Here is a 25,199-nt window from a genome sequence, read left to right as displayed (position 1 = left end):
ATCTAAGACACAATTTATGTGGATCTACTGAGAATCAGTTAATGGACTTCAAGGAAATTTGTTTTTCTTTGCCTATACGTTACCATCCCTTTTTGTTTGCCTCTAATGGGAATCTAATTTTCTTATGGAATAGTTTATGGAAACTATTGAAGGGAAATTCTGTAACAAGTTAATTTGGTTATTTATATTTGTAACACATTAAGAGCTTGCGCCCTATCAATTTTTCTAAGTATCTGCAAGACTGGGTACATGAACTTTTAAAAACTTTTTATTGAAATGTAATATACATTAAAAATACACATAAGTGTACTACTCAATAATTTTTTTTACAAATAATACATTCATATAGCCAGCACCCAGATTCAGAAACAGAACTTCTCCCAAGCCCTAGAAGACTCTCCTCACACTCCTTCTTACTCATCATAAAGATAACTACCATCTGAACTTCTCCTAACCCTAAAGATGTCAGTTCCATAGGGTCAAGGGTGGGCACATTAAATCTTACAAATCAGGAATTCCCTAGTGGTCCAGTGGTTAGGACTCCATACTCTCACTGCCAAGGACCCAGGTTCAACCCCTGGTCGGGAAACTAAGATCCCACAAGCTGCGCGGCACAGCCAAAAATAAACAAATAAATAAATAAAATAAATCTTACAAATCCTCATTGACCCCCCAAACATAAGCCTGCCTCAAAATTCTCCATAGCAATAATCAAGTCAGGAGATTAAAAACAACATCTAAATATATTTGAAAGTAATTCAAAATTCTATATCTAATCAAGTTGCCATCTATGTATAAAGACAATATGAAGACATATTAAATATGTAAAAGATTTAAGAAATAAACTCTCATGAATCCTTCTTGAAAAACTACCTTGTGACTTAATCTAACCAACCCAGTGATGACTTTAAAAAGACTCAGGAAAGATAATGCCCTTATATAAAAGATATGATGGTCAAGCAATTTATTTAAGTATGTAATTAAATCTAAAGAATTGATTATAGTGACAAAACAATGTGTTGTCACTTATAAAAGTAAAGCTGTACAATATTAAAAATAAAAATAATTATAAGGGACAGGGAAAAATCCCACTAATACTAAAAACTGAGGTTGTAGCCAAGGGATAGTGGGTTCTTTATCTATCTATGTAATAATATCTATGGTCTTTCAAAAGGAGGCCTCTCTGGGTGCTTTCAATTGATTAAATTGAATTTGAAGTAACAGTATGTTCACATTCAAAAGATAACCTATAGTAGAACAAGAAACATTCTATATATCTTCTAATTATCAGAAAGATGATCATATATAAAAGACAGAATGACAGGAAATGTTTAAAAAGCATTAAAAACAGGAGACTTAAGATGGTATAATTAAGACTGAGCATTTTATAACACTATATATCAATGGGCTATATTTACCTATTAAAGAAAAATGACTCTCCCACTGATTCAAAAAACAAATCTAACTACATATTAAATATAAAAGGCAAAGTAAAAACAATGTAATTTGGAAATGGGTAAAGTAAATAGATAGACAAAATTTATCTTTTTACTATTAGTTTATCATTAAATTATTATTTGCAAAAATAAATCAAGGAACAAGATTTTAATAGAAGGCAAGATTGAATTCAAGGCAAGAATATTAAAGGATTTCATTTTATATTAAACTGAAAGATTTGATTATTTCAAAGGAGCCAAGCTTTTGAGTAGAAAATTAAGATTGTATTTTATGACTTAAATGAATATAGAGCTTTTATTATCTATAAGTGGCCAAAGAAATTATTGACCTCCCTATATTTTTATCCAGGGAGAATTTCCCTACTGAATTCTGGAAGACAAAATAAACTTGTTGCTTGTTTACAATGCCAGTTATGAAAATAATTAAACATGTTTGGCACTTACTGTGTTAACGTTTTATCTCATTTAATCCTAGCAACAGCCTATTAAGGTTTAAGTTTACTATTAACATTCTCTTACAGATGATGCACAGCACTTAAGTAACATACCCAAAGTCCTACTGCTTAGGGAGTGGTAAAGCTGGAATTCAATCCCTGGCAGCCCAACTCAGAGCACATGCTTTTAATGACTACATTAAAATATGGTGGGAAAAAAAACCAAAAACCCCATTCACACAGAATGGGATGCATGTACTTGGGATTCGCACCAAGATGACCAGATACCAGTCTAAGGCTAAAAGTCTACCTGCACCTCTACCGATTGGTGGTGAAAGGCCTTCTGAGAGCCTGCAGCCCTAGCCAGGACTGGCTCAACACATTAGCTAGGCTGAATCCCATAAAGTGAATATGTCAGGGCTCCTCAAGATCACTCCAGGTTTGGTGATTTGCTAGGTGATCTCACAGGACTCAGCATATAGTCGTACTTGTACTGAGATTTATGACAGTTAAAGGATACAAAGGAAAATCAGCAAAAGGAAAAGGTGCATGGGGGAAGTCTAGATGAAACTAGGTGCACGCTTCCAAGAGTCCCCCAAACACACAGTGTAATTCATAGGACATGCTTAATTCCTCCAGCATCAAGTTGTTAAAATAAATGGGAAGTATTGTCTACCAGGGCAGCTCATTAGAGACACCACCAATGGTTTTTTTGGAGGCTGGTATGTAGGTATCCTCTGCCCAGTATATACCCAAATTCTAGATTCCCAAAAGGAAGGCAGGTGTTAAGTATAAACATATTCTTTGCACAGTTTAGGCACAGTGAACCACAAATAGTATTTAGGGAGAGTTTTATATCAGTGTGTGGGACTGTTTACTAGCCAAATTCCCAAAGACCAGCAAGAGGGCCAACCTTGCAAGCAGGCTTTTCTAAGAATAGGCAATTTCAGACCTGCACTATTCTTTTTCTGCACAGTGAACATGAAGCATTCAACTACCTCGTTCTGAGTTTCCCTCTATGATTTGTGAATTGACACTATAATATTCTACCGTTCTATATTTTTAATTTTCTTATAATTTAGATTTCTTCACCTTTATCTACTCCCATCTGCTTACTCACTCTATCCATTGAAATGTGTACTCATCATCATTAGTTACTTCTGAAAAACACCCCCTCTGAATTGCTGACATTACAGAGTCAGACTCTCTGGCACTCTAGAGATTCAAAGAGGGGAGAAGGCATTGTGCCTGCTGGTGGCCAAGCTATGACTCTGTAGCAATTCAGTTTCATTTCCTCCACCCCTCACCCCCCACCCCAGCACTGCACACGACCTACCTATGAGTTGCAAAACTTTTGGATAAGTTCCTAGATGGCAAGTAATAGTGAGCCACTGAATGAAGTTCATCATTCAATCTATACATATAACCATCAGTTATGTGCAAGGCATTGTGTTAAAAGCAGTGAATAGATGTGACACTGAATTCAGACATATATCCTACATCGAAGGAGTATATAGCCTTATAGGATGCATGATTAAATAACTTTTATATGAAATAAGACGTGATGGATTACAAAGTGTAGGCACCGTAACTGGGAATACAACAGTGACTGAAATAGACAATTTACTCTTATTACCAGAGAAAGGGCAGGTGGCATCAGAGAATGGGCCTGATCAATATCTGGATATGTCAACATGATGACACAATGTCATCATCATGGAAAACAGTTGACACAGGTACAGTGCTGTTGCCAAAGGAGCCATATGAAGCTGGATGGGATAATTTCCTGATCCAGTGTGACTGACTATGTTCTATCTGCAGAATGCCATGCATAGTATTCTAAGTCTCAAGAACATCCCTGCTTTTCAAGGCTCTTTAACACTCCTTTGATAGTGTGGCAGCATGAAATTTGCCCAATCTTGTAGATAAAAATGGGTACAATTCAATATCGTACTTCTACAGGTAAAATAATCTCCTGAATCTTATGTTTATTAGTTTATTTTCAGGAAATGTTAGAAATTTTTTTCAGTGTCCTCTCACAAAACAAGGCAGGATTCACTTTAGAGAATGTTTATAATAGGTTTAGAATCAACAATAAAATTTGAAGAATGATAAATTACAATAAACAAAAGAATATGCTCCATCATTATTTTTTATTTGAAAAATTTCATCTTTCTAATTTTTTTTTCCAGACATGTATTGTAATTTCTTTTAATGGAAGCTATGCTTCCTATCTAATGGACGGGATCTATTCTCATCATTAAGTTGTATTTAGGTTTTTCTTTCTGGCCCTTGCTTTTTCTCATTTACATTCTTTATTCCTTTTCTTCCATTTGCTCATGCTCCTTCTGTGCTGGCTTCTCTTAACCACTTGATCCATAATCAGAGATCTGACTTTCAATTTAAGTGGCATTTTTGTAATAATCCTTTTGGTCAGTTGGGGCCTCAAGCTACTACAGGGCAGGTTTTAATTAGAATTTTAGGAACACGAAGCAGCCTTTTGCTAAGATTTTCAAGTTCATTTTAAGGGCCAATTTCATGCTCTAATCAAAAGACTATCATTTCGCTCTTAAAATAGCAGAAGATTTACAATCCCTCTTCCCAGAGTCTGCTGAACTCAGACATACAGTCACTCAGGTGATGTATCTCATGGGACTGCCCTTCAACTTTGTCCTAAACTGATAATACCAAATTCCCATCAGCTTAGTATATCATAAGACTATGTTTGTTCCTTTGACTGTCTGGAATAAAACTTCATTTTCTTAATTTTTCTTAGTACACTAGCGACCTTTATGTGCACTCTATATTTGCTATCTTGATTTTCCCCAAAAAGCTATTTGAATTAGCAAGAGAGCAGCCTAAGACAAACATCTTTAAATAAGCTGAAGAAATTAGTCACTACGTTAAGCCAAAATTGCATAGTAAATACTGTCGGCAGCTGTCCAAGCATGCAGTCATACTTTACTGTCTCTTTATTTTGCATTTTATTTACAGATATGCTCCGTTAAATGACTGACCTGTTCCGTACTAGCCCACAGCATTTTTTAAATTTATGGGCTTCTTATTTTTACTGAAGATCTGTTAGTTTGGATTCACCATTTACAATACAATAGATGGATTTTGCTCCTAAACTCATTATTTCTCCTTCTCATTACAATTACTAGAACTCTGAGATAGTTTCAGTCAGAGAGTTAGTTCTTCCTTACTTTTACTTCTAAGCCTAGAAGAGGACTTTCCTATTCTTTTTCATTTAAAATACAACTTTTTCTGTAATGGCATAGTTCCCTGAATTCCAGATGAAAGTTATGTTGTTTTCACTAAAATTCATTTCATAATTAAGCAATAAAAAAATCTACTCTGGGATGACACATGCCTTATAAGGCTATTTCAAAAACCCATATATGTAGAAAAATCTACTTTGCCTTTTATAAGTTAATGTAGTGAAAAGCCATAATGGTTTTCTAAATTCAAAATCTAAAAGTGGCTTTGATTTTTAATTAAATTAATGTCAACTCTTAATCTTCCCAGTACATTAGGGGCCTTCATATAATTTTTTAATCTCCATTTTCAAGTAGTGTTTAGAAATATTTGTTTCTAGGCTTAGATACTTTTCCCTACGCAAATTCTAGGAAGATTTTTCAGACTGTTGCAGGGGAGGAATAAATTCTTTTTCTAATACCCTTCTAGGTTCTCTGACTGGAGCTCTATAAGTCAAACTCACAAAAGACAGATTAACATGAGAAAAGCATACAAATTTATTTATATTAATATATACTTATTTAATATAAAATTTACAAGACACAGGAGCCTTCACAGGGACACGAAGACCTGAAGAAGTGGTTAAACCTGAGCATTTTTATACTAGGTTTGATGAAGAGTGGAGAGTAGTGGGAAAATGTAATAGAACAAAAGGATGTGAGCTAAGGGTGGTGAACTGGAGGAAACTAGCAAGGTATGTGCATTTGGATTCCTCTCAGTCTTCAGAGACAAGGACGCTCCTTTCCTCCAGGTGTAGGGGTATAGGGAGGGCACAATTCACACAAAGGTCTTGATACCTGCTTTAGGAGAAGCTCAGATACATGCTGTTTCTCAAATTCCTTCAGCTTAAAATATTTGATATCCTAAGGTGCCATATTTGGAGAAGCGTATACTAAATAAACCCCATCACTGTGAAACTGGACATACACGAAGATTATATAACATGAAGTGTAACCAACCAGGACGTTATGGGCCTTCCCGGGACAGGCCACCCCCACTCCCACCCTCTGCTTTAGCTCCTCTCTGAAGTACGGAGATAACAGTATCAGATGCACATTTCCCGGGTAGTTTTACAGATGCTAAAGCCCCCCAAGTGGAAGAAATTAACACATCCCCTCTGCAGTATGGCGGGAACCAGGAAATATTTGCAACGACTTATCTGGCCTTTTACTTTACCTCACCATCAACCAATCAGAGGATTGTGCGGGAGCTGATCATACCCTGGGACTTCCTTCCCTTGCCTGGCCTTTAAAAACGCTTTGCTAAAACCCATCTGGTAGTTCGGGCTTTTTGAGTACTAGCTATCCCGGACTCCTTATAGGACACCCTGCAGTAAATGCTGTACTTTCTTTCACCACAACCCGCTATCAGTAGGTTGGCTTTACTGCGTGTGGGCAAGTGGACCCAAGTTTGATTTGGCAACAATAGGCCTTAACTCACTCAGAGTCCCTTAGGAAATGTGATGGAATATCAGTCAATTGACTTGCAAACTAAATAGTTTAACATAGGTAATTTCTTAGAAGTTATTACATCTGGGTCCAAAACATACTATAAAGTTTTTAAGTATATGTCAATCCAAAAAATTATAATGCCCACCACATAGATTTGTGTGTACTGTCTAAAATTATTACCCAACCAGGACCACCACACGTAGCAAGGCAGGCTTTGCACTGCAGAGAGTGAGTGGTAGCAGGGTGGGTGGAGAGGGGATTCATGTAAACTACTATATGAATCATATATTCTGGAGTTGTGCACAGAAAAGGTCCTGGACCCAAGCCTCTATGAAAATTTATTTTGAATAGTGATAAAAATCTAAAGCCCAATTTTAAGGCAGTGCTGTACTTTACCCGGAAGGCTTTTTCTGTACTTCAACAGAATAATTATTTAAAAGATTTTATTAGGGTGAGAGAATAAGAATGTGAGGTAAATAACACTTTTATTAATTTCCTTACTTCATAAAATGTTAAGCATCATGGTCTCTCCCTTTATTAAAAAAGCCTGTTCCTGAGAATTAAATATTAACTAAGTTTTGTAAGCAAAGTCACATTTTACACGTGGAGAGATTTCAGCAGAAATTCAAGACCTTGATTCACTCAAAGCCACTTAAAGAAAATAGGGTGAAAAATCTCAGAAAAGAACTAAATTAATTGGATTAAGGTTTTCACAGTAATACATATTTGTTTTGTCTCTACTGTGGGACTATTAGCTTCTGAAGGAGAGACACTAGGTCGTGTTTAACTTTGTACCCCCAGTATCTGGCATCTGGCAAAAAGTAGGCACTCGATAAATAGTTGAATAAATGAATGGAGACAGACCAAAGTCAGCTGATTACCACATTAAGAACAGAAAATACTAAATGTTTTAAATATTTGTTTAGACATGGACTTCAATTCCATATTTTGGTCAGTTAATAAAGTATCAAGACAAAAATGAAGGAATGGAACAAGGACGTTAAGATAAGAAAAAAGGGGACAGGAAAAGACAGAGGGTAAAGGACCAACAGGGAAACAGGTACAGTGTAAGAGACAGTGGGGAATAAAAGGGAAGTGGGGGTAGGAGAGGAGTAGACTGGAAATACAGAAAACGGTAGAGAAATAGGAAAGGTGGCAAAGAATAAGGGCAAAACCTAAGAGACAAAGGTGCATTTGTACCAAAAAATTTATAACTGCCCTCCTGCAATCTGCAGCTCACCAGGGCCATGAATTTCAGAGTCTAAACTTCTCATCACTCAACTTTGAAATGTGAGTTAGCTGGTTAATTACTATTCACAGTTTTGGGGTTGTTTCCCTGTAATTAATTTTTCTTAGTCATAGTGGCAGAGGCCAAAACAAAAACATTCCTATTATTAGTTCAGGCCAAGGAGTGGTCCTTTCCCATTAGCTCTATCCTGATACCGTCTACTATCTAAAGCAAGAGAATCCTTTCACAAAGGGAAGAACACTTTTGTGATATAAACAAATACCACATCATTTCATTATTATTTAAGTTGAAAATTTTTAACAGTACCTAACACAGTACTGGGCCCATGGTATACAATCAAAATGGTACTTCTAAATTCAGCTTTTGAGGTTGCTGGGTTTTTTTAAAGTAGAGAATGTTAGTCTCAGGAAAAGGGCATTCTGAAAGTTGGTGTTCTGATGTTCAAATCTATTTCTATAATCGATTACTTACATGTATTTTCCACTTCTGTGATACCATTTTTATCATCCTTTTTACTCCATCTTGACTTAATTAACAATATATTATTTGAATATCCTGAATTAAAGGACAGCTCTCAAAACCCCAGCAACTGTAAATAGCTATGGTGATGACTGCAGATCCTTGATCAATGCATTGCTGACCCCTCTCAGAATGGTTCTTTCACTTTCACTGCATCCCTGAGCTTTGTTTTTTTTGTTTTTAAAGATCTGAAGTAATAAAAACTCACTGTCGTGGCAAAAAGCAATGAGACACAGAAGAGGCCCTATTTTCAAACCTCTGGTAACGTCAGAAACAACAGATTAATCAAGGTGAACTTTAAAGGGACAGGGTGAAGGAAGGAAATGGGACTAAGAAAATAATCCATGGTTCCCCCTGTTATCATAGAATAGCTAAGTGACAAGTGGCCAAGTCTATGTTCCTTCATTCTTCCCACTTTCTTCTCCATCTCCCTCCTTTTTTCTTTCTAATTTTTCTAGGATATGATGAAGAAGCAACTACAAACATACAAGTAGCTGTATAGATATAGATATATTTCACTTTGCACAACAAAATGGGTCCTTAAAAAGTTGTATAAACCTATTATTTTGTAACAAATTGATCATGCTTCTCTCTATCATTTTTGAGATGCTTAATTTTCATTCCTGATTAATCATTAATTTTGGCTTTAGGTTTGTTTCTCTTCCCTCCTAAAACTAGACTGAAAAATAAAAGTCTGGAAACAAACTCTTAGATCCTTGGGGAGGTCACGATTTACGTAAATTCTCTGGTGACTTCCTGTTTAATGCAAAAATGTCTCTTTGAGCTTTGGGATTTTATATATCGTTTCCATAGAACTTAGCATGAGGAGTCACACCAACGATAACTAAGCTGGAGTAGCAGCAGAAAAACAATGTGATGTAGTTTATACTGGAAGATCCTCTCATAAAATGTCTTCCTCTACCATTAATAAGCCTATTCATAATGGGGCAGGGGGGTAAACATGTCTGAGGAGAGGGCGTAGCAATGGAAATGCCAGTGATTAAATTAAGAAGATTAATAATAATTGCTGGAGTAAAACAAAACAACCCAAACAAATGAATCTTTTGGAAGAAAGGGGTGTTGGGACAGGATCTGCAATCTAGGAAAAGGGAAAATGAGACAAGCAATTAATACTACAACTTAAGATTATACGGTGAGGAAGGATAATGAGGTAAGTTGATGCCTGAATAAACAGCAATTTCCAAAAAATGGCATAAAGGTGCTGGGGGAGAGAAAACGTTTTGGGGAGAGAAAACGTTTTTAGGTACTTCTTATAATTAATTCAATTTATTTTGACTTATACAGACTATCTAAACTTTAAATGTTGATTCGTGAAAATAAGCAGGAATTTTTGGTCATTTATTTGTGTTCAGATGTATATTTGGATCAGAAGTTGATGGCAGAACGTGATGGTAGAAGAAAACAGAGCCCCCATTTCAGGAGGAGGAAACAGAGGCACGTGGAGGAGAGTCTGAGAATGGGGTCAGCTGTCGTGACCTCAGAGCAGGACCTTGTAGAGTTGATTCCCATTTTGCTTCTCTACAACAGGAGGGGATACTGTGTAGGATGCCTTTTCTCTCATAGTCAGAAGTAACTCAGGGTTATAAAGCATGATTAAGGTTTTACTTGCCCAACAGAATCCTCAGACAACACCTAAAATCTACCCCCTGCTTTCATTAGCCTGAATCTGAGAGTTGTGCCCCACCCAGCACTCTGTCAAACACATCATGTGGCTGCGGGTAGAAAACAATCCTTTCCTTATAAAATGGAGAGCCTGCAAAGTAGGTGTTACCAGTGTGTGTGTGTGTGTGTGTGTGTGTGTGTGTGTTGCTACACCCAGTACTTTTTTTCAGAGTATTTATCAACTACGTGGTGAAACACTTAGCATTTACATATGCTAATCAATTAAATTATTGATTCATTTATCAAGAACGATAAGTCTACAAGACATTCAAAGAAAAAAATTAACTTTGAGAAAGAAGGTTGAGAAAGGCAATTCACAATGTATCAAAGCATGAAAATAAAGATCTTACTTTTCAAAAAACGTCCGTGAACGTACAAGTCATGATAGGACCTTTACGATATAGAAATAGTCAACAGGAAAACTGATTATCTTATTTAGTATGTAACATATGCATTTTCACTACTCTTTCTTCACTGACCCCTCCTCCACGGGTTTCATAATCTTTGCATTCTGTTCAACCAAAGATGAGACTATGTTCTAAGAAACTAATCATTTTCAGTCAATTTAAATGATCACAGGGATTGGCAAAGTGATAGAAATATACCAACCCCTTGAAAATAAGAAAGGAGCATTCCCCAATGTGTTTACTGACTCCAATATAAATAGATCCATTGTTCTTCCAGAAGTGGACCTTCCATAATGGCCAGCATAATAAAGTTAATTCTAGCTCTGAAAAATATGTCATATAATTCCCAATCTACAAAGCCTCCATTTTAGCATATTACTTAGACTTCTTTCTGATCTGGCTAGAGTCACACAGAAAACTGTCAAAAATATTCTGTCCGTCTTCTGTACTCATTTAAAATGAGAGAATAACTTCTTTGTTTGTCATAGTCACTGTAATATTGGAATTGGGAGAGTCTTGTAAAAATAAAAATTCATGAGTCAGTACATTCACATTCCATTAGCTACCCAGTCTATATATCTCATTCAAACCTAAAATTCTTCTCTCTTCTCACTCTCATCTGATGACCTTGCTTCCTATTTCATGGAGAAAAGAAATCAGAAAGACGCAGACGTAGAGAATGGACTTGAGGACGCGGGGAGGGGGAAGGGTAAGCTGGGACGAAGTGAGAGAGTGGCATGGACATATATACACTACCAAATGTAAAACAGATAGCTAGTGGGAAGCAGCCAAGTAGCACAGGGAGATCAGCTTGGTGTTTTGTGACCACCTAGAGGGGTGGGATAGGGAGGGTGGGAGGGAGACGCAAGAGGGAGGAGATATGGGGATATATGTATATGTATGGCTGATTCACTTTGTTATAAAGCAGAAACTAACACACCGCTGTAGAGCAATTATACTCCAATAAAGATGGTAAAAAAAAAAAAAAATGAGAGAAGAAATCAGAAACTGAACTTCCACATGCCCTCACTACTTCACTGACATACCTGCACCCATGCCAATTCTCTGCTTCCTCAAGGACCATGGATGAACTCTTTGTTCTCCTGCATTCAGATCACTCTTGTTTACAAAAAGATTTTGCCCCTATGACTCTCCCCTTTCTCCTCTTAATCATTAATTTTTCTCCACTCTATGACATCATTGTCATTAACATCCAAACATTCTTTAACAGCACCCACCTTATAAATTACCTTCCCCTATCCTAAATTTCCTTGTTTCTCTGCTCTCTTTTGTAGTAAAAATTCATATTTTTATAATAAAATTGCCAAGTTTTCCCCACATAATGACTTAGGAATCCAAATTGCTTAACTTATATGATAGAATATTCCCTTTTTCTTACTACCATTCCTATAGACACAATCTGAGATCTGACAACCAAGTTCTCTCCTTTAATCAAGCTTCTCTCTCACTGGCCTGACAGAGACATTTCAATCATAATGTAAATAACAATGCTGTTGATAATATAAAGGCAGCAAAGAATCCAGCTGCTTCTTTTATAATCATACTGAACCCACAACAGCACTATCAGCAAAAACTGACTTCTCCATAAACTTTAGCAAATATGTTTTAAATAACTTCTAAGAAACAAGAATTAAGGGGTATGTTTACAATTAATTCATATTACCATTAGGATGCTAATATCTATCACTAATTTTTTACATGATACTGAAAATAAATCATCCCAATGTAACTATACATAATATAGAATATATAATCTATTTTAATATATTTAAATGTTTTATATAAAAATATGTATTTTAGGGCTTCCCTGGTGGCGCAGTGGTTGAGAGTACGCCTGCCGATGCAGGGGACACGGGTTCGTGCCCCGGTCCGGGAAGATCCCACATGCCGCGGAGCGGCTGGGCCCGTGAGCCATGGCCGCTGAGCCTGCGCGTCCGGAGTCTGTGCTCCGCAATGGGAGAGGCCGCAACAGTAAGAGGCCCGTGTACCGCAAAAAAAAAAATGTATTTTAATCATATGAAAAAGGGGACATCCATCAATTAAGTTGACCTCATAAAATATGAACAGCATTATTTATTTAGGGAAAAGGAACTCTTCAAGGAAATCTCACACACTCAGTTAATACTCAATAAAAGTCATTGCCCGATCAGAAGAACTCAGTAAGAAGGAAGATTATGCTGTTTTCCTTTCCTAGTAGGATGAACAATTATAATCTTGGTTTTACTGTTTAGAAAAATCTCAAATCATTCAATCAGATGCAAATAACAACTGAAATTAGATTCGTCCTTTGGCCAGTAATTTCTTGATTGCGAATTACAGAAGCAGGACAATGTAATTAGGTCCTGCTGCACACAGAATTTTGTGATTTTTCTGTATTTAGTCCAAAAGAGATCTCCTGTCAAAATTTGATTATGAATATAAGCAATGTAAAGTATCATTTTATAATAAGTATTTACATACTTATTAGGGATTAATTGTAAAATGACTATAACGTATGTATATTTCCAAATATTTCTGTAGTGTTGGACTGAATGTATGTCCTGGGCTGCAAAAATGAAGGAAAGTGCCACCTAGAGGCAGCACTGGATTGCAGGCATTTGACGGCTGAACCTGAAACCAAAGAAGCTGATACGGAGTATAGTCACTGTTAAGTCAATATAATGTATTGGCAAAATGTTGAATAAGGCTTAGCTTTTTAAATTAACTTTAATCCTTGATTATTTCCAGAACTGACTTCAGTATTCATCTAGTTTAACCAACTCACTTTGCAAACCAGGAAACTGAAATTCAGAACTGTTACAGGATTGTCCCAAGGTTGCTCTGTAGTAAATGAGAGAGCTGGGCTGGCACCAAGTTCCTCACTCTTTCTCAAAAGTAATTAATCCCATTCATTTGGAAAATGTGCTAGACAAAACAGTATCAAAAATGTGTGAAAGTATTGTTCTACAGTGTATAAAATAATTTTGAGGTTTGAAAATGACTGTATATCTTTTCTTTATAAGCCAAAGAGGCTGCAAACAATAAATGAGCTTTTATAATACATTTTCTAAACTGTAATATTTTTATAAGAATATAAGTGTGCCTTTCATAAAGTCTAATTTATGGCTCTTGAAATGTGTTTAAGTGGCAATAAGCCTTTTCAAGATACAGAAGATACAGTCCCTTTCCACTAAAGTCTAATTAAATTAGTTATCTGTGTCTTTAATGCAAACATTCATTCTTTTGCATAAAAAAATCTATTGAAGAGGAAGGTGTAGTTTGATACCAAGTATAGGCTGAATATGGAAGTACACATTGATTTTTAAAATCTCATGCTAACATGGTAGAATCTTATCTGGGTCAGAGTAACACAATACAAACTAAATGTTAGAAATAAAGAATGTATTTACTATTTATTGAGCTACGCTTTACGAAGTTTTATGTTAGACACTTTTAATACTTTATTTCACTTTAATTTTATTGCAGAAAATTTGATTTCACACATCTAACTTTCACCAAATCCCTTTAAAACAAGCATAAAGAGATTTTGTAGAAAATTAAATACATAAAAACCCAAGAAAGAGAGAACAGGAGCAAAGATAACAAAAAAAAATTGTGGAAACTGTAAAGCAATTGGTTGATTACTGAAAAATTTAGCAGACTGAGAAAAACTAAGTCCTAAGGCCAACAGTGGAGAAAGCTGAGAACTGTCTGGAATTACACTACAGAATCCCCAACAGGCTCAGAAACTGGGATTTCCAGGTACTTCTGGATGTGGGTGAAAAGAATAAGGAAAACTGGCAAGTCTGTTTAGAACGCAGCCAGACCCTTAGATTCATCTTCCCACTCTCCTCAGCTGGGACACTTTCCCTCCCCAGTCCTGACAAAAGACTGGAGGTTTATTCTCTGGGGAAGGTTAAACGAGTCTCTGGACTGGAAGACACTCAGATAATTAAATGAAGAGTTCCCAGAAAACAAAAATGATAGCAACAATAAAAAACTAAATAGTAGGGCTTCCCTGGTGGTGCAGTAGTTAAGAATCTGCCTGCCAATGCAGGGGACACGGGTTCGTGCCCTGGTCTGGGAAGATCCCACATGCCGCGGAGCAACTAAGCCCGTGTGCCACAACTACTGAGCCTGCGCGTCTGGAGCCTGTGCTCCGCAACGGAAGAGGCCACGACAGTGAGAGGCCCGCGCACCGCGATCAAGAGTGGCCCCCGCTCACCGCAACTGGAGAAAGCCCTCGCACAGCAACGAAGACCCAACACAGCCAAATATAAATAAATTAATTAATTGGGGGGAAAAAAACTAAATAGTGTGATGGATGATTAAGTAAGTTGAGAAAATCTGTTAGAAAGGAGAGAAAAAAAAAAAACCCCAAAGATATGCAACATATAAAATACTCAGACCAAGTTTCCAATATCTAAATAATAGGAGGTCCAGAAAGGGAAATAAATCATCAAAGAAATAATTCGAGTAATTTACCTTTAAACATTTGAAATTGCAGAATTTGCAGAATTTACAGAATTAAAAAATCTACTCACTGAGAGGTTAGCAAAATGCAAAAAAAGTAACCACATCAAGACATTCCATTATGAAATTTCATAATATTGAAAATGAAGATTCTGACAGCTTCTCCAGAGTGGGGGGAGGGAAACTCAGCTCAAACATAAAGGGTTAGGAGCCATAAAGGCTTCAACTACTCAGCAGCAAACCAGAAAGCTATACATTCTTCAAAGAAGACTTAGACATGTGTGAACAGTTAGGGGGTGTTAAACGGAATTTACACAGGCATACAAATAAACATGGGGCATACCAATCTCATCAGAATGATGGCATAACTATGTTGGGAGGATTGAACAACAGAGGGATGTCACTGAAGTTTGTGGGGGAAGGGGAAGAAAAAAGAGCTACATTTTCATTTTTCAGGTGTGAAATCAATAAATAATACCAAAAACTAAAATCAAGAAGCAGTAATATAATCATATTATTTATCATTTAACTGAAAGTAATTAGCAAATAATCAGCTTAAAGATGTGAAAGCGGTTGCCTGTGGACAGACCAAATGAGAGGAGGTGCGGAGGCAGGGCGAGTGGCAGACTTCTCTTCCTAATAAAGCTTGTAGATCTACTAGATTCATCAAACATGCACACGTACACCTTGAGTATGAAAGACTCACTTATATTTGCTAAATTAAATCTAAGTTCTATAACCCTTGGAAATGTAAAAGTAATGAAAAACAGGAGTTAATGGGTCGAAGTAGATGTGGAGGAAGATATAGGGGCAGTAAATCTCTTATCTTACGCAGTAGGAAATCAAGGGGCACTGTCAAAAACGTACAAGAAATAGAGTCAAGAAATAGAATTTTTATGAAGCTAAATAACAAAAGAATTTTTTTCATGAGCTTGGTAGGGATTGGAAGTGGGGAGAGAAGATAAGTGAGCTAAATTTCTCTCATGTCATAGAGGGGAATCAAAAGCTATTTTTAAATTGACATATTAACAAATAAAGTATATGCACATTATTTAAGACTTGGATTTAAGCTCCAGAAAAACTAACCATAAAATGGTTAAAAATAATCACTTCTGGTGAGTGGGAATGAAGGAAAGTATATTGAACCTTACTTTTCATTTAGCATCCTCTTTGGTGTTTGAACTTGTATTTTGGCACATATTGTTGGTATAATAATTAAATAGACAAATAAAAATAAATCTATTAATAAATACTGGGTGGGTCAAAAGGTTCCTTCGTTTTTTTCCGTAAGATGGCCCTAGTAGTGCTTAGTTGTCTTTAACTTCATTCGAAACAATTTTGTTAGATTCTATGTAACAGCTGTCATATTAGCATGAATTTTTAAAAAAGACATCAAAATTGGTGAATTTTTGTGTAGCCATTTTAATATTGAAGATGGAAGAAAAAAGCAATATTTTCAGCATATTATGCTTTATTATTTCAAGAAAGGGAAAAACGCAACTGAAATGCACAAAAAGATTTGTGCAGTGTATGGAGAAAGTGCTGTGACTGACTGAATGTGTCAAAAGTGGTTTGCGAAGTTTCGTGCTGGAGATTTCTCACTGGACAATGTTCCACGGTCGGGTAGACCAGCTGAAGTTGATAGCGATCAAATTGAAACAATAATTGAGAACAATCAACGCTATACCACACGGCAGATAGCCAACATACTCAAAATATCCAAATCAAGCGTTGAAAATCATTTGCACCAGCTTGGTTATGGGAATCGCTTTGATGTTTGGGTTCCACATATTAAAGTTAAGCAAAAATACCTTCTTGACCATATTTCCTCATGCAATTCTGTACTGAAACATAATGAAAACATTCCGTTTTTAAAACAAATTGTGACGGGCGATGAAAAGTGGATACTGTACAAGAATGTGGAACGGAAGAGATTGTGGGGCAAGCGAAATGAACCACCACCAACTACACTAAAGGCCGGTCTTCATCCAAAGTAGGTGATGTTGTATATATGGTGGGATTGGAAGGGAGTCCTTTATTATGAGCTCCTTCCAGAAAACCAAACGATTAATTCCAACAAGTACTGCTCCCAATTAGACCAACTGAAAGCGGCACTTGATGAAAAGTGTCCAGAATTAGTCAACAGAAAATGCGTAATCTTCCATCAGGATAATGCAAGACCGCGTGTTTCTTTGATGACCAGGCAAAAACTGTTACAGCTTGGCTGGGAAGTTCTGATTCATCCGCCGTATTCACCAGACATTGCACCTTTGGATTTCCATTTAGTTTGGTCTTTACAAAATTCTCTTAATGGAAAAAATTTCAATTCCCTGGAAGATTGTAAAATGCACCTGGAACAGTTCTTTGCTCAAAAAGATAAAAAGTTTTGGGAAGATGGAATTATGAAGTTGCCTGAAAAATGGCAGAAGGTAGTGGAAAAAAAGGGTGAATACGTCGTTCAATAAAGTTCTTGGTGAAAATGAAAAATGTTTCTTTTATTTTTACTTAAAAAACCGAAGGCACTTTTTAGCCCTCCCAGTAATAGAGCAGATGATCACATCCTATCTAGTTTTATGTCTAGATTTTCACATATGTTTATTTGGATAATATTTTATAAAGAGACAGCAATTTTTGTTTCACAGCTGGTCTGTAGCATAAAAGATACAAATGCTGATTTATGATATTTTAGTCTGGTTTTTATTTTTAATCCACTATGTAAGTACAAAGATTGGTAAAGTACTGTCTGGTCAAAATATGTTGATGCCAGGGTGTATACTTAATAAAAGAATTCTATAAAAAGGATCCTTCACATCTAGAACCAGAAAATCTCACACAGTAATTCACTGTAATTTACCTCCTCAAAGCACTGCAGGCCTATATAACCCTCCAAAGGGAGATACTGCAGTTTTACACACAGTGAATACTTCCATTGTCCTAATGCTACCCTTGTCCTACTTCTATGCTTATAAACATGGCACTATTTTTACCTTGAATAATGCATGGCTTGGTGGCCTGCAATATTAAAATAGAAGTCTGTTGTGTGCTTCATCTCATTGGTGTGCCCAGTGGCCTCAATCCAGTGTCCTATTGGGAGACAGTAAACACCATCCACCAAGTTGTTTTCATTATAAATACAGCAACGGTCGTGGTGAGGCCCATTGCCTAGAACAAGAAGAAATGACAAACAAAGCAATTACATCAATGTTTTGCTTAAACAGCCACAGAGTTGCTGATGCAAAATTAATAGTAAGATGAAAATAAATACAAAGCTGCATAATCTACAGATTTCAGTATAAACAAAAATAGACTAGAGTAATAGGGAACACAGTAACAATTTGTAGAGTTACTTGTGAATTTCATAGAGTCCTATGCTCCCTTTGAATACATGAATATTTCCAAAAGCATATGAACTCAGAATTTCTTGGGACCTTTCAGTGCCTTAAGAGCCTGTTGTGAGTCATTTTGTAGCCTGATAAGCTGCTGAAAAGGGTTTTTAAAGCCATTAATGTCCCTGCGCTGCATACTTTTATCTTCCTGGTATGCAAATTTATGACTAAAATCAGTAATAAAGTGTTTCAGTATCAGCTTAAGCAATCAATTTTAAAAAACACATTAATAAATAATAAAACAAATATCACATCCAATCCAGTTTGCATGTAAATCAGTGGTTAGTATTATCTTCAAATGGGAAAACTAAGTATCACAGAGATTAACTAGCTTGTCCAGGGTCACAGAACTAATAAGTGCAGAGCTATCAGTAAACTGATACCCCTAGACCCCAACTTTCAGGCACCTGACACCTTCATGCTGTTTTCCGCCTACTTCACAAGCACCAAGACACACATCCTCTTTCCAGTGAGTGGAGCAAAAGAGGCAGAGACAGAAGAACATGTCTCTGAAAACACTACTTGCCGATATCACAATTCTCCCCAGTATCAACTACACTAGTAGACAGACCTTTTATTTCTATGGAAATTGTAATTTGTACATTATTTTTATTAGCCCTTATGTGACCACCCCATTTCAAATAATTCTTTTCCTTAAATTACCTAATTTCCATATATTGTCATTTATAAGAAAAACATGTAAGCAAAATATAAAACGGGAAAAGTCACATTTATTATGAATATGAAAATTCGACTCATTTGTTCCTTGCTCTATCTTACAAAACATTTTACCTAAGGTTATTTGGCATAAAATCTCTTTTAAAAAATCCTTAAGTCATTGGGCATTTCTTTAGAATGTAACTCCCTTCCATCAGATAGAAGGTACCGGATGGCTCCTTTAATACATCATCACTGATCTTCCCAGCTCAGACTCCTCTTTTTCTCTTGATGGCTACAAGGCACTACACCTTGTAACTGCCCTATTAACCTTGATATTTAATAGATGAAAATCAAACTATACGAGCAATTTCAGTTCTAGAAGTATATCCAACAGAAATATAAGATTAAAGAAAGATACACAGATGCATACGTGTGTGTGGCAATACTATTTTAATAGCAATACTGTAAACTACGTAAGTTCATCTATACATTTTTCCACAAATATTTATTGAATGTTCACTATATGACAGGCATTATACTAAGTCATGTTAAAGATTTAGGTATTTCCCATAAGAGCAATGAAACATTAAAATATTTTAAGCAGACAGGTGACATGACCACATTTTTATTTTGAAAATATCTCTCTGGTTATAGAGTAAAATATTAATTCAAGCACAATGAGATTAGAAATAGAAAGTCCATTTAGGAAAATACTGCATTAACCCAGGAAAGAGATGGTAAAAGCTTGGATGTAGAAATGGAAAGGAGTGGGGAGATTCAGCAGGGAAAAGCCACAGGACTTGGTGATTAATTTGATATGGGAGGTGAAGAAAAAAGGGAACCAATAATGACTCCTAGGCTTCTGGCAAATACAACTCAATACATAGTGGTACCAGTCACTGAGATGTGAAATCTGGAAGAGTTGCAAGGAAAGATCATCAATCTGGTTTTGGCATTTGGGGCTTGAAGTGCTATTTAGATACAAAAGGAGATGTCAAGTAGAGAGTTAGAGTTATTGATTTGACACTCAGACCAGAGATCTAAACTAGAAAAATAAGTTTATGAGTCATCTAAGTATAGATGGCAATTGAAACAAGGATATAGGTGAGTCACAAAGAAAAACAATACTTTATACATTCTTTTATTTTTAATTTTTATTTATTCATTTATTTTTGGCTGTGTTGGGTCTTCATTGCTGCGCAAGGGCTTTTCTCTAGTTGCGGCAAGCAAGGACTACTCTTCGTTGCGGTGCATGGGCTTCTCACTGAGGTGGCTTCTCTTGTTACGGATCACGGGTTTTAGGTGTGCGGGCTTCAGTAGTTTTGGCTCACGGGCTCTACAGCGCAGGCTCAGTAGTTGTGGTGCTCGGGCTTAGTTGCTCCGTGTCATGTGGGATCTTCCCGGACCAGGGCTTAAACTCATGTCCCCTGCATTGGCAGGCGGATTCTTAACCTCTCCGCTACCAGGGAAGCCCCGAAAAACAATATTGATTGAGAAGAAAAGCCTTCTAGAACCAAGTTTAAAAGCATCTCAACATTTAAAAGCTGGACAGAGGGATGAGCTTACAAAGGAGGCACAGAAAGAGAAGCTGGAGAGGAAAACTAGAAGTGAGTAAATGAGGTGGGGGAGCATGATTGAAACTGTAAACATAGACTAAAAACTTGATGGATGCATGTCTGATTGTTAACAGTAGTTACATCTGAAGAATGTAATTGGGATGGAAGGACTACTTTCAACTATTTTGAATCCATTGGATTTGCTACAAAGCGAAGTTATTACTTTTTAGTAATAAAAGAATAATATCTATGGCTCCTACTGTTCAGTATAAGAGGCTTACAACAATTTAAATGTTGTAACTTAAATAAATTTAATTATCAAGGAGCTCAAATATACATAAATTACACTGTTCAAGCAAAAGTATGTATGTAACATTGACTTCCTAAGAATTCTTCATTCCTAGAATTAGTTTTCTGAATTATTCATTTTTACACATACATGTTTTAGGAGAAGTAACAAGACACATCTATCTCTCTCAGCCAGGGAGGTATCAGTGCAGGTGTAGGGGAGAGCAGGAACTCCCAACCCATTCAGTAGTAATAAGGAGTCCAATCCCTCCAGTTCTCAATGCAGATTGGGTGAGGAACCTGGGTAATGAGGTAGTACCCCCACGCTCCTGCTGGAGCAGCATCAGAGGAACCCAGTTAAACCAAAAGGGGTTTGATAAGATGTACAGTCTCATTATATAATATTCAGAATGTCGAGGTTTCAATACAAAGTCACTCATTATATCAAGAATCACAATGATCTCAAACTGAATGAAAAAAGAAAAGCTCAAAAGATGCTAACATCAAGATGACAGAGATGTTAGAACTATCTGACAAAGACTTTAAGCTTCAACAATCCACTGAACACATTTGAAACAAATGAAAAATCACAAAGTCTCAGCAAAGAAATAGAAGATGGAAATAAGAACTAAATGGAATTTTAGAACTGAAAAATATCAGTATTAACAATTGAAATAATAACTTCAGGGGAGAGCAGAATGGAGGGGACAAAGGAAAGAATTAGCAAGCTGCAAGATAGAACAACAGAAATTACCCAATCTAAGCAACAGAGAGAAAACAGATTAAAAAAAAAAAAAAGAACAGAGACTTAGGGACCTGTGAGACTATAACAAAAGATGTAACATTCCAGTAATTGGAGTCCTAAAAAGAGATGAGAAAGAGGGTATGGTGGAAAAATATTTGAGAAAAATAATGTCTCAAAACTTTCCAAATTTGCCAATAAGCATAAATCTACAGGTTCAGGAAGCTGCACAAACTCCAAACAGGGTAAACAAAAAGAAATCCATGCCACAACACATCATAATTAAATTTCTGAAAACTAAATGCAAAGAAAAATCTTGAAAGTAGCCAGAGAAAAATAACAATTTAGGAAAACAACCATTCTAATGTCAGTAGGCTTCTCAAAAAAAATGGCTAAACAGAAGATCTCTATAAACAGAAAGGAAATTGTTGAACATCAGGAAAGAAGAACACGGTAAGAAAATATGGGTAAATACAATAGACTTTCTTTCTCCTCGTGAGTTTCTAATAAAAACTACAATGCTCTCTGATGTGGCCCTACATGGATGTAGCGGAAATATTTAAGGCAGTTATATGGAGAAGGGCAAAGAAATAAAGAGGGAAATAAGATTCCTCCAATTCATTTAAACTGTCAAAATGATGAAACCAGTTAACTATGACAAGTTATGTTTGTACAATGTAGGTAAATCAAAACGGAATTCTAAAAAATGTTTAAGTATGAACCATATTGCCATAAGAAGGCAGAGAAAGGAAACAGAGAGAGAGAAAAAAAACCTCAGAAACAAAAAATAAAATAGCAAACTTAAGTCCTAACATACCAATAATGTCGTTAAATGTAAACTGTCTAAATAAATACACATTAAAATACAGAGATTGTCAGAACAGATTATTTTTAGTGAACCAGCTATTTGCTGCCCAGAAGAAACTCACTTCAAATTATACAGGTAAGTGGAAAGTAAAAGTATAGAAAAAAATGCACCATGCAAACATTAATTAAAAGAAAGCAGAAATGGTTATATTATTATCATGTAAAGTAGAACCTCAGAGCAAAGAAAATCAGAGATGGGGAGGGAAACTATATGGTGCCAAAAGTATCAGTCCAACATGGATGGACCTTGAAGGCATTATGCTAAATGAAATAAATAAGACAGAGAAAGACAAGTACTGTATGATCTCACTTAAATGTGGAATCTACAAAACAAAACACAGAAAAAGTGTTAAGATGTTAAGTGTTAAGATGTTAAGATTTAGTGATTGAATGATTTAACAAATTGTGGTACATCGGATACCATAATTTAGCCAAAAAAAGGAATGGCCTATTGATAATGCAATAACCTAGGTGAATCTCCAAAAACTTATGCTGAGTGAAAAAAATGCCAATTCCACATACTGTATAATGCCATTTATATAACATTCTTGAAAAAAAAAAATTATAGAGATGGAGAACAGTTTAGTGGTTGCCCGGGGTTAGAGGTTGGGGAAGGAAGAAAGTAGGTGAGGCTAGAAAACAGGAACATGGGAGATACCTGTGGTGATGAAAATGTTACCATTGAGGGAACTGGTAAAAGATACACAGGATCTTTCTGTATTATTTCTTACAATTGCATGTGAATATACAATTACTTCAAAATAAAAAGTTTAATTAAAAAATAAATAAATCTTGGTTTGTCTGTTTTTTCCAAATAGACTGGAGAATTTTTAAGTTTCCAACTCACTTTCTTTTCCATAGGACTGGCCTAAGAGTACAATGTATAACACATTGTTTACTACCACAGTAATCATTTACGCCTAGAAGTTCAGTTGACTTTTCCAGGTCTCTTCTACCTCATAAAGGAGTCAGTTGGCTGTGTTGTAACAAGGTTAAAGGAGTAACTTTGTGGCTTCTTTGGAGGGGGGATGGGGGTGGGGAGGGAGCCTGTAGGAGGTGAATTATCTGTTCCGTTGGAGCCGCCCATTGCCAGTCATTCATTAGTATTAATTTAAAATAAATAAACATACAAACAACTCACTAAGGCAGGATAAACTAACATGTGTTATTGGCAGAAAAGTAGAAAATGGTTGGTTTAATTAACAATAAACACCTATTTCCTTAGAGCAGATTTGGCCGTAATATTATTTGTTCACTGAAGCAAGTTAGGTAAGTTAAAATAAAGCAAATAAATGTGAAGGAGTAAGAGGTCTGCTTTCTGTCACTCCAATTAAAGACAGAGAAAATTTAAAAATCTGAACTAACACATTATTTTAAATAGTTCTATAAGTTTGAAAGTTCAAGTTAAAAATGACTTTTTTTATAAACTCAGAAGGCTTGAAATTATATTGGACAAGGAAAATCTATTGGATAGTGTAGTCTACTTAAAATTAAAATTCTAATTATTTTGCATATATTATTTTATTTGAATCTATCCTCTTTGGAGTTTAATTACCTTGCAGTTTTTATTTCCAGCACATGAACATCAATTTTGAACCTAACACATTAATCTCTAATTTTAGCTAGTAATTCACCCAAATCAGATCTCTCTCATGCCCCATCTGTTACTTACTACTTCAGAAACTATTGGTGCATAAAGCTGTACAAATATGGTATAATCATTACCAACTCTGGTATTTTGATTTTCTGTTCCAACGGCAAAAGCAAAACAAACTAAAATGCAAAAAATCTTTTTGTTCAACCAACTGCCTCTTTAAAAGAGTGGATCCTGTTCTGCTTGAGCACTTTGGTAAATTGCAGTATGCAACGGTAGAAAATAGCTGAGTTTGGGAGTAGCAATGGGAGACAGGTAAACTGCATGATAGAATAGAGGACACAGGTGCGAGCAACAAAGGAGAAGATGGGGAAAAATGGTGTGAAGATTGAGAAGGAGAAGGAAAGGTGAGATGGAGAAAGAGAAGAGAGAAGGCAAGATGCAGCTGGCAAACTACATAAAGTGAGTAATCAAACACATTGGTCATGAGACCACCAGAGAGCAGGTAAAGGCAAGCATTTTAATACTTAATTTAAAATTGTTTTTGCCTTTCTGTAATATTCCTCTCTACTCCTCCCACCCAACCTTCAATTCAACCTACTGCATTCACACACAAATTTCTTGCGTGGAGAGACAGAGAGGATAGTCCATTAATGAAAATTTATTTAAAAACTCAATTTCTTGCCTGTGTTGATGATGTATAACAGGGCAACAAGAAGCTTTATCTGCTAAGCAGAGCAGAAGCAGGAAAGCAAATGTAAATCCTTACAGGAGGATTTAAACCTTCCCTCCTACACAGGCATCTTAGAGAGGGTTCCATCCTCCCCAATCTATAGGAACAGGGACTTAGATAGATATACATAGATATATAGATGTATAGATATTTAGATATATAGATGTCATAAGGAGGAAGACCACAGTTAAAATCTAACATGTAATTATACAGTCTTTACAAGCTTTCAGAATCTGTACACACACAACAAAATAAAATTTTAAGGAGCTTCCCTGGTGGCGCAGTGGTTGAGAGTCCACCTGCCGATGCAGCGGACACAGATTCGTGCCCCGGTCCAGGAAGATCCTACATGCTGCAGAGCAGCTGGGCCTGTGAGCCATGGCCGCTGAGCCTGCGCTTCCAGAGCCTGTGCTCCACAACGGGAGAGGCCACAACAGTGAGA

The 25,199-nt window shown here is 36.2% G+C and overlaps 1 protein-coding gene across 5 annotated transcripts in view; it reads right to left on the bottom strand.

Annotated features, from left to right (window-relative positions):
* The window catches only part of EPM2A (EPM2A glucan phosphatase, laforin), a 106,528-nt gene that overhangs the window by 30,423 nt on the left and 50,906 nt on the right, over positions 1-25,199 (bottom strand). For all 5 annotated transcript variants that reach the window (XM_027084245.1, XM_027084254.1, XM_027084251.1 and 2 more), the window contains exon 2: positions 17,919-18,093. In XM_027084245.1, the coding sequence (XP_026940046.1) occupies positions 17,919-18,093 (175 nt within the window). The remainder of the gene's footprint in view (positions 1-17,918; positions 18,094-25,199) is intronic.

This window comes from Aethalodelphis obliquidens, unplaced genomic scaffold (genome assembly GCF_003676395.1).
Source record: "Aethalodelphis obliquidens isolate GAN/ISIS:26980383/991018 unplaced genomic scaffold, ASM367639v1 scaffold3, whole genome shotgun sequence".
NCBI classification, from domain to species: domain Eukaryota; kingdom Metazoa; phylum Chordata; class Mammalia; order Artiodactyla; family Delphinidae; genus Aethalodelphis; species Aethalodelphis obliquidens.
Note: the sequence above shows the minus strand (reverse complement) of the source record. Positions and strands in the feature narration are given on the sequence as shown.